The 14,435-nt window shown below is 43.8% G+C and overlaps 7 protein-coding genes across 7 annotated transcripts; 4 read left to right on the forward strand and 3 right to left on the reverse strand.

The window, feature by feature from the left end:
• Nucleotides 1-44: 44 nt before the first annotated feature.
• On the reverse strand, nucleotides 45-832 carry BDB00DRAFT_830351 (uncharacterized protein). The gene is made up of 2 exons (XM_053124025.1): nucleotides 477-832; nucleotides 45-393 (listed from the first exon to the last, which is right to left on the reverse strand). Exons 1-2 carry the CDS (start codon nucleotides 516-518, stop codon nucleotides 256-258), a joined length of 180 nt encoding a protein of 59 aa, XP_052978201.1. The 5' UTR covers nucleotides 519-832; the 3' UTR covers nucleotides 45-255.
• Nucleotides 833-895: 63 nt separating this feature from the next.
• On the forward strand, nucleotides 896-1,561 carry BDB00DRAFT_873773 (cytochrome c oxidase, subunit VIa; the record flags this gene model as incomplete). Its single annotated transcript, XM_053127138.1, has 4 exons — nucleotides 896-1,031; nucleotides 1,135-1,183; nucleotides 1,283-1,394; nucleotides 1,493-1,561. 4 exons carry the CDS (start codon nucleotides 896-898, stop codon nucleotides 1,559-1,561), a joined length of 366 nt encoding a protein of 121 aa, XP_052978202.1.
• Nucleotides 1,562-2,226: 665 nt separating this feature from the next.
• Nucleotides 2,227-4,008, forward strand: BDB00DRAFT_830360 (uncharacterized protein). Its single transcript, XM_053124026.1, has 4 exons — nucleotides 2,227-2,731; nucleotides 2,817-3,017; nucleotides 3,086-3,409; nucleotides 3,483-4,008. Exons 1-4 carry the CDS (start codon nucleotides 2,483-2,485, stop codon nucleotides 3,624-3,626), a joined length of 918 nt encoding a protein of 305 aa, XP_052978203.1. The 5' UTR covers nucleotides 2,227-2,482; the 3' UTR covers nucleotides 3,627-4,008.
• A 295-nt stretch (nucleotides 4,009-4,303) lies between these two features.
• Nucleotides 4,304-6,914, reverse strand: BDB00DRAFT_873775 (WD40-repeat-containing domain protein; the record flags this gene model as incomplete). The annotated part of the gene is made up of 9 exons (XM_053127139.1): nucleotides 4,304-4,404; nucleotides 4,490-4,622; nucleotides 4,698-5,186; nucleotides 5,258-5,369; nucleotides 5,442-5,606; nucleotides 5,703-6,045; nucleotides 6,129-6,553; nucleotides 6,670-6,751; nucleotides 6,827-6,914. 9 exons carry the CDS (start codon nucleotides 6,912-6,914, stop codon nucleotides 4,304-4,306), a joined length of 1,938 nt encoding a protein of 645 aa, XP_052978204.1.
• A 1,532-nt stretch (nucleotides 6,915-8,446) lies between these two features.
• Nucleotides 8,447-8,961, forward strand: BDB00DRAFT_977501 (uncharacterized protein; the record flags this gene model as incomplete). The annotated part of the gene is made up of 2 exons (XM_053129939.1): nucleotides 8,447-8,468; nucleotides 8,626-8,961. A coding segment is annotated over exon 2 (300 nt), but the record flags the coding sequence as incomplete, so codon positions are not given.
• BDB00DRAFT_830368 (uncharacterized protein) lies at nucleotides 8,930-13,212 on the forward strand. Its single transcript, XM_053124027.1, has 14 exons — nucleotides 8,930-9,485; nucleotides 9,577-9,666; nucleotides 9,814-9,966; nucleotides 10,042-10,174; nucleotides 10,263-10,372; nucleotides 10,504-10,896; nucleotides 10,976-11,080; nucleotides 11,153-11,276; nucleotides 11,357-11,794; nucleotides 11,883-12,070; nucleotides 12,138-12,275; nucleotides 12,346-12,540; nucleotides 12,626-12,844; nucleotides 12,914-13,212. The coding sequence occupies exons 1-14, from the start codon at nucleotides 8,982-8,984 to the stop codon at nucleotides 12,932-12,934; spliced, it is 2,811 nt and encodes a 936-aa protein (XP_052978206.1). The 5' UTR covers nucleotides 8,930-8,981; the 3' UTR covers nucleotides 12,935-13,212.
• BDB00DRAFT_873777 (uncharacterized protein) lies at nucleotides 13,202-14,208 on the reverse strand (the record flags this gene model as incomplete). Its single annotated transcript, XM_053127140.1, has 6 exons — nucleotides 13,202-13,308; nucleotides 13,382-13,452; nucleotides 13,524-13,608; nucleotides 13,665-13,802; nucleotides 13,872-14,000; nucleotides 14,115-14,208. The coding sequence occupies 6 exons, from the start codon at nucleotides 14,206-14,208 to the stop codon at nucleotides 13,202-13,204; spliced, it is 624 nt and encodes a 207-aa protein (XP_052978207.1).
• Nucleotides 14,209-14,435: the final 227 nt, after the last annotated feature.

Here is a 14,435-nt window from a genome sequence, read left to right on the forward strand (position 1 = left end):
ATGCTATTTCGACTCAGCCATGTGTTTTGATAGAATCCTAAAGTGTCACTGATAACAAATTAGCATCTTAACTTCGAATATGATACGGACAGTAGATATGCCAGCTATTGTCGGTCACCAATGGTACTGTCTTGCAGTACATACACTTGCCATACTCGTTGATGGCTGACGTAAGTAGTATATACTCCCAGATCAAAAGATGATCTTTTACTTCTTGTCACCACCTCCGGCCAACATTATGGTTTGTCTAATACACTATTTGCGGTTTCCCTTACATTGCGTAATATAAGCACAATCATCCTTTGATTTGACCTTCGTAATAGCCAATAAATCTCTGCGCTGCTGAATCGAATTAAAAAAGAAGGCTGCAGTCCATTCTATCCAAAAACGAATGTACGTCCGTGCACTGCACTTGTGTTATTGAACAGATTAATGATAGCAAATGCCTTACTTTATTCTGGTTACTATGGAAATAGAAGGCCAGGATGTCCCGTTAAGCGAGAGCCATGCGTTGTCATGGATGATGATACCCTATCTGGTGTAGCAACATTAAAATTATACACTGCATAATCTTTAACGTCAATCTTACCCCTAAAATTCTATGTTAGATGACAAGTCAGACTGGTGTTATGACACGAAATTGAGAAGAACTTGAACAATACAGAAACGCGTGATAATTTTGTTTATCGGAGGAGGGGGGGGGGGAAATGCAATGGACGTGCCTGCTCCGCGAAAGACAGAGAGAGAGGGAGACGATCCCCCAAAAATTTCGTTCTGATTGGCTATTTTTGAAACAGTCACCTGAATTTGCAAACGTGTGTTGTTGTCCCTGCCCACCAACCCGACAAACAAAACCACCCCCTTTGAACCTCCCTTCTCTCTCATACAAACACAAATGGCTTCCCGCGTCTTGTTCAACTCGCAATTGGCTACTGCCGCTAAGCGCGCTGGTGTCCGTTTCCAGACCACTTCTGCTGTCTCGGGTGCCGAATTCGCTGCCCAGCGTGAAGCCGTCAAGTCCCATGCCGGTCGTACGTATATGTTTTGTTTTTGACGTCTACAGAAAAGCAACTCATCGAGGGATAGGGCCCTCCATTCTTCAACAATTGCCTTAACAATATATGTTATATATAGCCGCCGCCGAGACTTGGAAGAAGATTAGCATCTTTGTCTGCATTCCTGCGTATGTAGATTTCCTTTTTATTTGCACGTGTTTTCCATTTCTACAAAATGAATTCATTCTCGAAACTAAAAAAAAACCTTATTTTCAAAAAACTTGTAGTCTCATTGCTGTCAGCATTAACTCTTACAACCTTATGCTTGCCCATGAAGAGCACATGGAACACCACCCTCGCAAGTTCGTCAAGTACCCTTACATGAACACCCGCACTAAGGTACGGTATCAATGGTGCTGGATTGGGACTGGGATTGAGAGGGAGGGAGTGAAAGGAAGAAACAAGTTGGTCTTCTCATCACTTTTTTTATATTACAGGACTTTTTCTGGGGCCGCGAATCCTTGTTCTTCAACCCCAACGTCAACTTCTCTGCTGACGAAGAGTAAATCCGGGCAAACGACAACGACGATACATTTTTCCTCTAGAGCCAGTCAATAAAAAAAGAGTAGATTGTATAGTTAGAATCCATCCTTTTGTACTAATAATAAACCTTTGTTCTTTATTAACAAAAGCACTTGCTCTTTTTTTCTATTAGCGCGCTTTTATTGAAAAGTTGGTCAATGTAATTCTTGACACCATCCTAGTAGTAGTTGATAGTAGCTCGACCAGGACCCTGATCTTTCGAGGTTTTCAGCATGGTAGCAACCAGGACTGGAATTTAGGGTTATTTACGTATATTACACGTAAACAACAACATCGCACACGCCGGAACTGCATGTGAATGCATAAAAGTCAAAGTGTGCTTGCATCAGCATCAAAAAAAAAAAAGAACTGCTTCACATGACCGATGCGCTTGTCGCTTTTTGATAAAGTTACATTCACGTCGTGTATCGGTGTCCATTTTATCATTGGCAAAGAGGGGGGGGCAGTTCTCGCCCTTAGTTTCATGTAAGGTAGTGTGCGTGGTAAGGTTCAAGTGTTTTTAACATGGCGGCGGCGCATGCGGCGCGCCGTTCGCTGGTGCAATGATTCTTCAGACCAGAACTTAGCAATATTCATGCTATGAAAGGAAACTGTCTGCCACGCATTATAAAAAAATACACGGTGGGAAAAAAAATATAGGGCAGCTTATCCCGCCTGTCTACACTCTGCTTGTTTCCTTTCAATGTGCACCCAAAAGAAAGAGTTCTTAGGGCTACACTTTAGATAACGGGCAAACAGGGTGAAATAAAAGCTATAAAGGCTAGAAAATTTGTAAATTCTCCACAAAATTCGATAGCAAGCGTTCCTAGGTTGGAAGCAGAAAAAAAAAGGAAATTCAGTTTTACCGGGCGACACGCCCCCACCAATTACAACTGGATTGAGATATGGGCCAAATGCATAATTCAAATCCTCTCTCTCTCCAAATTCCCTGTCTCTTTCTTTCCCTTCTTCTCCACTTTCTTTCTTCCATGCTCGCATACTTTTCCATACAACCGTCATCATCGCAAGATGGTGAGAAGCTTTCACTGCTACACCACAACGACGACGACGAAGCCTACAACAACAACAACAACAAGAAGCGATTATTACGGTACCGACGCTGGATCCTCTTTACATCCATAATTCTACTTGCTGTAAAACAAAAATACATCTTTTCCTCCAAGCGCAAAACACTACAGATCGATGGAAAAAAAAAACATTGAACGAGTCTTTACTTAGTTTACCATATCGTCCCTGGCGCTGTATTCTCTCCGATACTGTTCTACACATCAATGCCTGATGTACAGAACCACAAAGGCAAAAGGCATCACAGTCGTACCTTCCATCGGCCTTGAGCTCAACTGGTTCCATGCGCTGTTTGCATTGTTCTACGCATTGATACTCTCCATTTCACTCTCACTGCGCGGTTCGATTCACTGGGTATTACAACAATTTTTCATGCCATGATTAATATAAAAGAAAAATTATATACTGACTTTTTTATCAAGTACGTCATGCCACTCGTTGTTTTTGTGGGTTTCCAACTCGTACAAACAACGTGGATCTTGATGTTCGATCGGAATACATATGTCGTTGAACAGTTGGATGATTCATGGCAACGTGCTTATGATAGCAGTGACGGCGCGGTCCTGCTTAAACAACTGCAGGTGCGATTACAGTGCCAGGGGTTTGCCGGTCCGCTCGACAGAAACTTGCCCATGACGGGTACTGACGCGACGAACACAGAGCCATGTGTGGACAAACTGATAGCGACGTTTGGACAAGCAATCTATGCATGGGGCTTCGCGTTATGGGTGCTCAAGATGATTCAGGTAATAGCAAGACGAATACACACACAGAGAGAGAGAGCAAGAGTTGCTAAAGCAGGACCCAACAAATATACAGATGGCAGGATTATTGGGATGCTATGCGATCTATATCAGGATGGCGGACGATGGTGACGATCAGCAGACAAGTACAACTGCCATTGAACGAGAAGAAAAGGGCCACGGTACACGAACAGGACAGGCGTGTGTCACGGTTACATAAGAAAATGAAGATCAATTTTCACTTCCAATTTGCCACTAACCTCTTTTAAATGTCTCTCTCGCCCCCCTCCCCCACCTTTTTAAAGTTCTCTTTGCTGCTGCTGTAAATGTTTTCTGCATTATACATAATATATCGTTTCTTTCTTTTTTGGGGGTATTAGAGGGCTGGCCAAATAACAACTACAACATCAAAGAACCCGCTTGACCCGAACAGAACCAATAAACGGATAATTATATATAATCAGCCACTGGATGGCAAGCTACATAGTTATAATAGTTAATATATAAGCAATATATATATATATATATATAAATGTGTGCGTGTGAGTGTAAACATGTAGGAAAAGAAAGAAAACTCGTCAACTTGCGCGCGCGCAGAGAAACATCAAATCAACCCGGGAAAGAGTAACGTATATACAAAGGCGAATATGCGTTTGTATGTTGTGTGAAGAAGAAGCAAAAGAAGAGTGAGTGAGTGACAGTGAGTGACAGTGAGTGAGTGAGTGAATGTGTGCTAGTGTGTGTCTGTGTGTGTGCGCAGAATTATGCAAAACAAAAGAAAGAAAGAGCGAAATATCAACAGAAGAAAGAAATGTGGATCATGTTTTTTTCAAGCTTATCAGGAAGGTCATGTTAGCAAAAAACGTTCTCTCGAATGTGGTTCGAATAGCAGCAATGTTACTTACCAAGTGGCTCATAACTCCAGATTCTCGCGCGGTTATCTCCCGAGCCTGTTGCAAACAGTGGCCGTCCGGATGGACTTATAGCCACCGAGATGACTAAATACACACAATGCATATAATTACGTTAGTATCTATTAGAGCTTCTCATTGCGTATCACACGGCGATCGCGATCAGACGTACCAGAATTTTTGTGTCCCTGAAGCATAAACTGCGTCTGTCCTGTCCGAGGATCCCAGAACTGCACCCCGCGATCTTTCGAGCCCGAAACAATCCAATTACCGTCCGGCGTGCAAGCAACCGACAACACAAAGTCCTTTTTGGGTTGGTTTTAAAGGGTTAGTAAATATATCGTTACACCGTCAAACCCCCTTCCCTCTTTCCGAATTACCTTGTGGCCAGTAAATGTCATCTTGCATGGACCCTTGGATCGATCTCTGTCCATACCACCATAGCCTCGTCCATCATTGTTTCCTAGCTGCCACATCTTGATCGTCTTATCCAAACTACCACTCACAAGCGACCGCCCATCCGGTGTGAACGCAACCGAATACACACTGTCCTTGTGGCCTTCCAGACGCTCCAAAGGCTGGGCAGTGTGAATGTCCCATACGCGGACCATCTTGTCTAGACTGCCCGCAGCAACCAGTCGACTGTCGGGCGAAATGGCAACACTCGTCACACCCGGATCCTTTTGATCCAGATCCTGAATCGGAATACAATGCATTTCCTTTTGTTCAATCATGCTCCATATCCGCACAGTGCGATCGCCCGATCCTGACACAATGACTCGACCGTCTCGACTAAAGTCGAGTGAGTAAATGTCTTGCTCGTGTCCTCTGAAAACGTTTCGGATTTGGCGTTGACCAATGTCCCAGATCTAGTTGTTCCATCATCGTGGTTACTACACATTTTGTTTGCTTTCTTTTCCCCAATATCAACAGGACATACTCGAATTTGTTTATCCTCGGCACCCGTGGCGAGGTATTTGCCATCAGGACTAAAGCACACAGAGCGGATGTACAAGTCGCCATCTTTTTGAACGCCATCGTCTTGAAGTACACTACATTACATATCCCTGTTTAGCCCTTTCTTCCGCCTTGTAATGTTCGTCCCATAAAAAATAGGTGTTTACCATGACAAATTAGCAGTGGCGACATCGTAAATGTATGTTGCTCTGTTGCAGCCAGCGGCCATCCACCGACCGTCGGCGCTAAACTTGACACAGCATACAACGCTAGGATGATCAATGCTGTGCAGTAAATCGACTTTAAGGTAGCGTGATGTCTTGGGATTAAAGCTAGAAACAGAGGGGATTACATAGCAAAAAGAAGGATGAGAAAACCACACATCTTGCATTACACCTACAGAATATCAGAGAAAAGAGAGGCCTTACAGTGCAAACCAATCGCGTCCTTCGACCTTCATGTTGGGTGGAACACTGTCAGGATCGACATCAGATAATCCGACCGGCGTTGTAGGTCCACCTGCACTACCACCACCACCACCACCACCACCCATTTGACCCTTGGTTCGTTGTTGCTGTTGTGCTACCATAGCACTGTTATTACCGGGTGGGGGTGGAGGAGGACCAGACGACATGGGCCCGTTCATCGATGAAGCTGATTTGCGTTTGGGTGTTCCAGCCGGATCGTTTGTTGTTATCGGAGCCGCGTGTGACGACGTGGGTGTGCCAGGCGCAGGTCCACTGCCACGTGGTGGGTATCCTCCTCCATAACCTTAAAAATATAAAGTGGATGTTCAGGGCTCGGATTAAAAAAAAAGTGTATAAAGGAAAGTATACAATTCCATTGTGTATTACCTTGGCCGGATCCATTCATGTAGCCAGGAGCGGAACCTGGCGGAGGGGGCGGAGGCGCTTGCGATGAAGGGGGATAATGCGGAGGAAGCGCGTGATCTCCGGCTCCTCCTGCTCCTGCTGCTGCTGCTTGCGGTGGCGCCATCAACCCAGGTGGTGGCGGCCCTTGGCTGTTTCCGTTACCGTGCGCGTTCATAATCCCTCCAAAATAATTTGATGATCCTGGCCCAATGCTAGGTGGTTGTTGTTGTTGCTGATGATGAGATGGTGGCGCAGGCGGCGGTGGCTGTGGATGCGATCCACTGCTATTGTTGTTGCTGTTACTGTTGTTATTGCTACTGCTACTTGGCGGCATCGGTGCATGTTGGCCAGCGCGAACTTGAGCTTGCTCCAACTGTTGACGGAGTCGAGCAATTTCTTCTTCGTATCTAGACCGGCCGAAAAAATGACACAGATTCCCATATACATGAGTTTCTTGAAAAAATTACGCGTGTAGTAATACATATAGAAAAAGAGTATAAATAAACAATGAAACAAAACGTACTGCTTCTTCATGGCCTGTTGTTGTCTCTCAATCTCTATAAGAGTCTGTTGGAAATTATGCATCTCTTGCAATTGTGTTGTCACTAATAGATAGCCAAAAAAAAACGTCAGTATTTATCGAATCGTAATGTTCAAAGAAAAAAAAAGAGATACTATACTTTTGTGCTCGATATTTTCTTTTTCGGTCTTATTCATGTAGACATCTCGAACAAGGTTATCGAATTCAGCCCGGATGGCATCAAGCATCTCAATGATGCGATTTTGTGGACCAGGTACCACGGGTCGATGGCTGTACACAGACATGCTATAACAAAAAAAAAGTGTCAATAGGAGCTACGCGGAATGTACTATACGAGTGTGTTTGAGGGGAGAGAGAGAGAGAGAGACAAGGGAAACGCCCAATTCAGGAGTAGAAACGCGGAATTTGTTATAGATGGAAGAAAAGGGTATAAAGTGGAATATGAAAAAAAATAAAGATGTCAAAGTAAATCCACACCTGGGTTCAATTGTAAAAGATCTTGAGTCTTTTTAACCTCTTTCCGGACTGAGCTGAAGAAGAAAAAGACGCACAGCTAAAAGAGAGATGGACCGTGCAAAGGTTGCAAAAAGATGGGATCGCAAAGCGGAGTATATACAACTGCGTGTAACCGTCCCTGTTGGCGTCAACTCGTCAAACGACAAAGTTCGTCAAACGACAAAGTAGAGATGTGTGTGTGTGTGTGTGGGCTTTGCCACTTTCGGCCCTCGCTGATGCTTTGAACCTTATGCATTGGGATTGTCGTATATTGTTTGTACTTGTTGTTTGTCATCCCCCTCTACATCGGTTCCCCCTTCCCATCTCTCCTTCGGACATTTTCAAAAGGTCCACGACCTGAAACATCAGAAATTCTGATACAAGTTCCCGTTTGCCAGGGATCTGTCACATCGTTCCCGTCGTTTTTCCCACGTAAGATGATGACATGGTTTGGATAGATGATGTACTTCTTGGAGAAGTCGCTCGAGTGTGTATACATTTATACTTGCAGCACAGCTTCTTACAGTCATCTAGATGCAGCTCTCGAGAATGAATAGTCTATTGTTCCTCATGATGACACAACTAACAGTATTGCTAAAACATCTACATGCATTGTCTTGATAGAAAAAGAAATATATCTCAGTAACTGCTGATGATAGTAGATCAAGCACCCATTACTGTCGTAGCAACAAAAGTACTTGTCTGTCTCTGTACTTGGAATTTACAGCAGTAGCCACATTTGATGTTACCACTCACCTTTTATATTGTAACGGTGATATAAGGGAATGCCCAAACTTGTGCCTTATTACTAACTACTTGCTTGTTGTGTACAGTCATGTCTGCTCAGCGGATTGCAAAAGCTAATTTATATAGTTGATAAAGATTGATAATTCAGTGAGCGAGCAGTTGACAAAAATGGACATCTTCAGCGTCAGTAACGAATCGGTCATGTTATAAAGTACGTTTCTCTGATAGATATTGTTCTGTGCTGCCGTCGTGGTGACATTGCACAATATCTGAAAAGCAATTTTTCCATACGTAAATACCGATAATCAATGATCTCATTCTAATATAAGCGATGGATTATTTTGAATTTTCTTTCTGCCGCGGGCGCTAAGAATGCATTAGAGATAGCAGTAAGAAAACTAACTCTTTCTGAAGCGAGAAGGGGTTGGGGGGGGGCAGGCTGGTTTTGCTAGAGCGGACTTTCAAGAGTGGCACTTCATCGAGAAAGTTGAGTTTTTTTTTGTGGTGCGTTTTGCGTTGACTGAGTGCTTTCCCAAAAGGTAACGTGTCGAAAGAAGCAAAGAGAGAGCCAAGAGGCTAAAAAAACGATAGAAAAAGAAAGAGCAGAGTAAGAGAGGGTGTAGCATGCCAAAACTATAAAGATGACTAATAAACCCCGGCCGGTTTAATTGTCTACATTACGCGCGCGTCGAACAGTTTTTCTTTTTTTAAAACGAAACAAGCCTCCCATCATGGCTAGTCAGCAACCGCCGTACCCTTCACCAATGCAGCAGCAACCATTACCACCGCCTACCCAACAACAACAGCAACCACAGGCTAGACCTCTGCCAATGGGTGATGGCAAGATGACTCCAGCTCCAGCTGGTTATCGACCTCCTGCACCACCAGGAGCAGCCGGAGGTTACCCGGGAATGCCTTATCGCGCTGCTTCTTCAGGCACACCGCCACCTCCCGGTTCACCCATGATGCGTCCTCCGGGATTCCGACCACCAATGCAACAACAACAACAACAACAACAACAACCATACCAACGTCCTCCTCCTCAACCAGGAATGCCAATGTCACCACCGCTTGCTAACGTCGGTTCACCTGGATTCCAAGGCTCACCTGTTCCTCGACCGCGTACCATGTCTCCTCCTGTAGTAGTAGGCACACAGCAGCAGCAGCAGCAGCACTCAGTACCAGGAAGCCCACCACCTGCTACTACACAAAGCCCGACCGTATCGGCCGGGTCGTCTGCGCCTCAGTCACCCATCACTGAACATCATCGCTCGACGCGAAAGCGAATGTATCCCGAGCAAATCACAAAGGCTTACATGGATCAATCTGCTACTGCATCATCGCCTATGGATAATCACTTTTCTCCTGGATACCAACAACAATCCTATCCTCCACAACAACAACAACAACAACAACAACAGCCAATGCAGATGCAGAATTCACCAGTGCCAACAATGGCTGCTCAAGCATACCCAGGAACGCAGCAACAACCGATAGGTGGACAGTTGAACACATTGGCTGGTCAGTTTGGTGGTATGAACCTTGCAGGTCCTCCAGTACGTGTCACTCCCTCTCTTTGGGTCCAAGGACAATGAAAAATGGGGGGATGGCTAAAAAAATCGATTAAACTTTTTTTTCTTTGTTCAGGCTCAGGCAAAGTCGATCCCATTACTCGGAGCTGCGCCCGTTATCACCGATTTGAATGCTCCTGCACCAACCATCAATTTACCTCAAAATGTATGTGATCATCAGTTAGGTTGGAAAGGGGGACGGATTCGCAAAGATGGCGTATAATATCAGTAGTCAATAGACTAGGCTAACTTAGGGTGGTGGTAGTATTAAGTGGAAATGAAAGTCTAACACCGGTTTTTTATTTCTCTCCAGTCATCCATCACCAACTCACCCTATGCCAACGCGGAAGAGTCATTTAAATGCTGTACTGTCAATGCTATTCCTTCCACCGAATCAGTCTTGAAAAAGTCGAAATTACCACTTGCTTTGGTTCTTGCACCGTATAGAACTTCTGAAGGTGATCATGTAAGTCTTTGTTCTTATTTTGACAGCACATTGACAATTCCACCCCCTTTAATATCAACTTATTGTTTTCGCTAGGATCAAGTGCCAGTCATTTCAGATTCAGTGATCGCTAGATGTCGACGATGCCGTACATACATTAATCCCTATGTGACTTTTGTGGAAGGCGGTCAACGATGGAAGTGTAACATGTGCTTTTTGCTGAATGATGGTAACTGCATGGATATGGAAATTTGAACGAACAAAAAAGGGGAAAAACACGGGTTCTTGTGTGTTCTGACATGTTTTGTTGTATATAGTACCTGCCGCTTTTGACTTTGATAATGAAACACGACAAACTGCGGATCGATGGAAGCGTGCTGAACTGAACTATGCCTGTGTTGAATATGTTGCACCTACCGAATACATGGTAAGCTTTCTCAAAAGAAGGTGGGGTGGGGTGGGGAGGGGGGGCAGGCAGTAATTTGGGAAATATTGACATTGGGATGGGTGGGGTTTTGTTTATTTGCTCAACCGGTAAAAAAAAAAAACGAAATATAGGTTCGTCCTCCTCAAGCACCTTCTTACATCTTTGTCATTGATGTATCCTATTCGGCTGTACAATCGGGCATGGTGGCAACAGCAGCTCGCACAATCTTGGACTCCTTGGATCGTATTCCAAACGACCAAAGGCGCACACAAGTCGGTTTCATCACTGTTGACAGCTCGCTCCACTTTTACAATTTGAACCATACGTTATCCGAGCCACAGATGCTGGTTGTGTCGGAATTGGAGGATGTGTTCTTGCCCACGCCATCCCATTTGTTGGTCAACTTGTCGGATAGCAGAGAACTTGTTCAGGCATTCTTGGAAAAGCTGCCCGATATGTTCAAGGAGACGGCAAATGTCAATAATGCTCTTGGTACGGCTTTACAGGCAGCGTTTAAGATTGTGGTACGTTATCTTTCTTTCTTAAATGAAGAGGTTGTTTATTGTGAAATCTATGCTGAAAAAAAAATGTTGTTCGTATTAGTCTCCTTATGGTGGTAAGATTGTTTGCTTGCAATCGACTTTACCCAACATGGGCACTGGTGCACTGAAGCCTCGTGAGGATCCTAAAGTGTTGGGAACACCAAAGGTAGCACAATAACATTTGCAAAGTCGGGTATGGCTCCTTGAGATGTGACTAAACAGTATGTCGATATATTAGGAGACACCATTGCTCAATGCTGGTTCGCCGTTCTTCAAGTCGTTTGCTGTGGACTGCTCACGATCTCAAGTATCATGCGACATGCTTATTTTTGGTGGACAGTATGCGGATGTTGCGACATTAGGTAAATATCTCTCAAGTCAGAAAGGAAAAAAAAAGAAACCAGATCAAATGAAATAACCTCAACTATGACAACACACACAGGATGCTTACCACGATTCACGGGTGGCCAAACCTACTATTATCCTGGTTTCCACGCAAGTCGTACTGAAGATGCCACCAAATTTGCGCACGAGTTCTCCGAGTTGCTAGCAGAGCAAATCGGTTTGGAAGCTGTATTGCGCGTTCGGGCATCGCGTAACTTGCGTATGAGTGCTTTCCATGGAAACTTCTTTATCCGATCGACAGATCTGTTGGCCTTGCCCAATGTACCCCGTAACCAGAACTATGTGATCGAGGTCGCTATTGAAGACGAACTTCGCGGCCCTACAGCATGCTTCCAAACTGCTTTGCTTCACACTACGTGTTCTGGCGAGCGTCGTATCCGTGTCATCACCTTGTGCTTGCCTGTGACAACCTCTGTACCGGAAATGATCGCAAGCATCAACCAAAGAGCCATGGTTTCGTATCTTGCTAACAAAGGTAAATGATAGTGTCACGTGTGAAAAAAGGGGTGGGGGAGATCTTTGTTTTTTTTTTTACTAAACAACCCATGATTATATGCACCCAGCAATCGAACGTGGTCTTACATCCAAGCTGGAGGATGCCCGTGATGCAGTTGTCAACAAGACGGTTGATATTTTGGGTGTCTACAAGTCGCAAGTCCTTGGTATTGGCAAGGGATCCACTTCACCGCAGCTTACTGTACCTGACAATCTGAAACTTCTTCCAATCCTGGCTCTTGCTCTGATTAAGCATGTAAGTAAAATATGAAGAAACTGTATACACAAATCTTTACTAGACTGAATAATAACTCGCTTTTTAGGATGCATTGCGCAATACCTCACGTCTGCCAAGCGATGCCAGATCAAATGCAATCAATCTTGTTCGGACAATGCCCCTCCAATTATTGATTCCATTCTTATATCCTAACTTGTACGCTTTGCACACGATGCCACCAGAGGTAAAATAAGATTACACGTACTTACTTTCTTTAGGCTGTTTCCTTCTCACACACAAGATGCAATTGTTAGGCCGGTGAAATATCTGAAAAGGGTGTTGTATTCCCGCCCCCATTGAACCTGACGACTGAACGACTCGAACCACATGGCTGTTATCTGTTGGAAAATGGCCAAGATATCTTTATCTGGGTCGGTCGTGGTGTAGTTCCACAATTGTGCGTTGATTTCTTTGGCGTCAAGTCATACGAGCAATTACACAGCGGCAAGGTATATTACAGCGTTGGGAAACCGTTTACCGGTGGGAAGAACACTGTTGCTCATACTTGTTTGTTTTTTGGGTGGCCGATCTTAGATGACACTTCCTGTAGTAGACACGGCAATCAACAGAAAGGCAAACTTGTTGATTGGCAAGATACGAGAAATGCGCCGTGGTAACTACTATCCAACAGTATATATCGTCAAGGAAGATAGCGATCCTGCATTGAGATTATGGTTCCTGGCCCATTTGGTCGAAGACCGACTTGACGGCTCGATGGGATACCAGTCGTTCTTGCAGCACCTTAAAGACAGGGTAAGGAATATCAACCATGTTTTTGTTCTGACTAGTGCGTGTTAGTAACTTACAGGTAAATTTCCATAGGTCAACGCTGGCTCATTCTAAAGTAAAACCGAGAAAAAAACAACCACATATAACTTTTTCTTTCTTCTTTGTCCCCCCCCAACCCTTATATTCCTATTACTTACTTTTTACACGCCACCCTTTCTAAACACAACAACATACAGCAGCAACAAAAAGATAATTGCTCCTTATATGCTAAGCAACAAAACAAATGTATGCAACATCTAACGTACAACTAGTCTCTTTTTTTATTATATAACAACACAATAACACAATGAAAAAGTAAAACCAACAGAGATAGAAATCATTTTATTGAATAACCTTGTCTGGTGACAAAATACAATCAATCTTTTGATCAAATGGCTCGACTGGAATCCTGCCTGCCTCAAGCAATTGTGCCGAAAGTGCAAGACCCACTGATATTGATATATAGCAAAAGTGTTATTGCTTATGTTTTGTTCGTTATTTGCTTCTCCATTGTGCACATACCTGTTTTTGGATGCTGGCGATCATGAGCGGCAGACCAAGCATTGCAAGCACGTATATACTTGTCGTAATAACTAAATGTGTGTGATACATGTTATCGAAATGTTGCGTTATTCTAAAGGCACTACAGATGCTGCTTGCATACCCTTTGCCGTGACCAATACGATTACGGTCGGTATCAAAAGCCATGGCTGGTACAATGATCAAATCCAAACCATCCTTTTCCAGAGCTGAACAATATTCATGGTTAGAAAAAATTGGTAACCTTCCTCTTTCTTTTGCTTACCATTTTCCATCAGTTGCTCATGCGATGGTTCCGGGATATTCCACTTATTGACAGGTAGTGCTAAATATTCGTCCCAGGACCTGATCTTGACCATTTCCATGTCATCCTTGGTCCAGCGTGGTACATAGCATGATTTGTCTAATGGACACACCGAATAAAACTGTCAAATTCTAAAACAGCCGCTTTTTGTTTGTATATATATTGTACCTGAATGTAAAATATGATGAATAATAGCTCGCGTATCTATCTCGCCACCCGGGAGACTAATGTAGACGCTGACATGACGACTGGCACGATATGCTTCGAGATCAAATAACCTTTGAATGACTTGCTCAGCTAGAATAATGTTTGTTCCATTTATAAAACACAGCATTACCGCAAAAGAATTGAGAAAGTTAACAACACTTTGGGTAAGGTTTTTCTCCCTTGTTCAGTGAATGAATCAGTTACATTCAGCGGTGATGGTGCTTGGTGAAACAGCTTTAAGTTGAAATTTCAGTTCCTTGCGCAATGTACGTTTCAGGGCAACCAGTGCTGTAGACATTTTTCTTATCAATACACAGTCTAGTTTGGGTGCGGGATAGTGGAGGGGGGTGTGCGAACTGCGGGAACACTCCAACAGATCGGATCTCAATAATAAATATATAGATCTTTCTTGCCGTTTATATAAATCCGTACCTTGGCAGCCACATTTAGTGATATGTGCCGTATACCAAAAAGCATAGGTAACCTCATAAAGATAATTTGTTCTGTTTCCCATAGTTTCAATAT

The sequence above is a fragment of the Zychaea mexicana genome (assembly GCF_025766255.1).
Source record: "Zychaea mexicana strain RSA 1403 chromosome Unknown BDB00scaffold_52, whole genome shotgun sequence".
Taxonomy (NCBI): Eukaryota; Fungi; Mucoromycota; class Mucoromycetes; order Mucorales; family Lichtheimiaceae; genus Zychaea; species Zychaea mexicana.

What these genes read in the sequence shown, in the direction of transcription:
- BDB00DRAFT_830368 (XM_053124027.1), top strand. Translation starts at nt 8,982, where the DNA reads ATGCCAATGTCACCACCGCTTGCTAACGTCGGTTCACCTGGATTCCAA. An exon ending in GTGCTTTTTGCTGAATGATG is followed by an intron (nt 10,175 to 10,262) that starts GTAACTGCATGG and finishes TGTTGTATATAG; the next exon opens with TACCTGCCGCTTTTGACTTT. An exon ending in AGCAATTACACAGCGGCAAG is followed by an intron (nt 12,541 to 12,625) that starts GTATATTACAGC and finishes GGCCGATCTTAG; the next exon opens with ATGACACTTCCTGTAGTAGA.
- BDB00DRAFT_830360 (XM_053124026.1), top strand. Translation starts at nt 2,483, where the DNA reads ATGGGCCAAATGCATAATTCAAATCCTCTCTCTCTCCAAATTCCCTGT. An exon ending in CATCCATAATTCTACTTGCT is followed by an intron (nt 2,732 to 2,816) that starts GTAAAACAAAAA and finishes GTCTTTACTTAG; the next exon opens with TTTACCATATCGTCCCTGGC. An exon ending in GGGTGCTCAAGATGATTCAG is followed by an intron (nt 3,410 to 3,482) that starts GTAATAGCAAGA and finishes ACAAATATACAG; the next exon opens with ATGGCAGGATTATTGGGATG.
- BDB00DRAFT_830351 (XM_053124025.1), bottom strand. Translation starts at nt 518, where the DNA reads ATGACAACGCATGGCTCTCGCTTAACGGGACATCCTGGCCTT. An exon ending in TAACGGGACATCCTGGCCTT is followed by an intron (nt 394 to 476) that starts CTATTTCCATAG and finishes GCACGGACGTAC; the next exon opens with ATTCGTTTTTGGATAGAATG.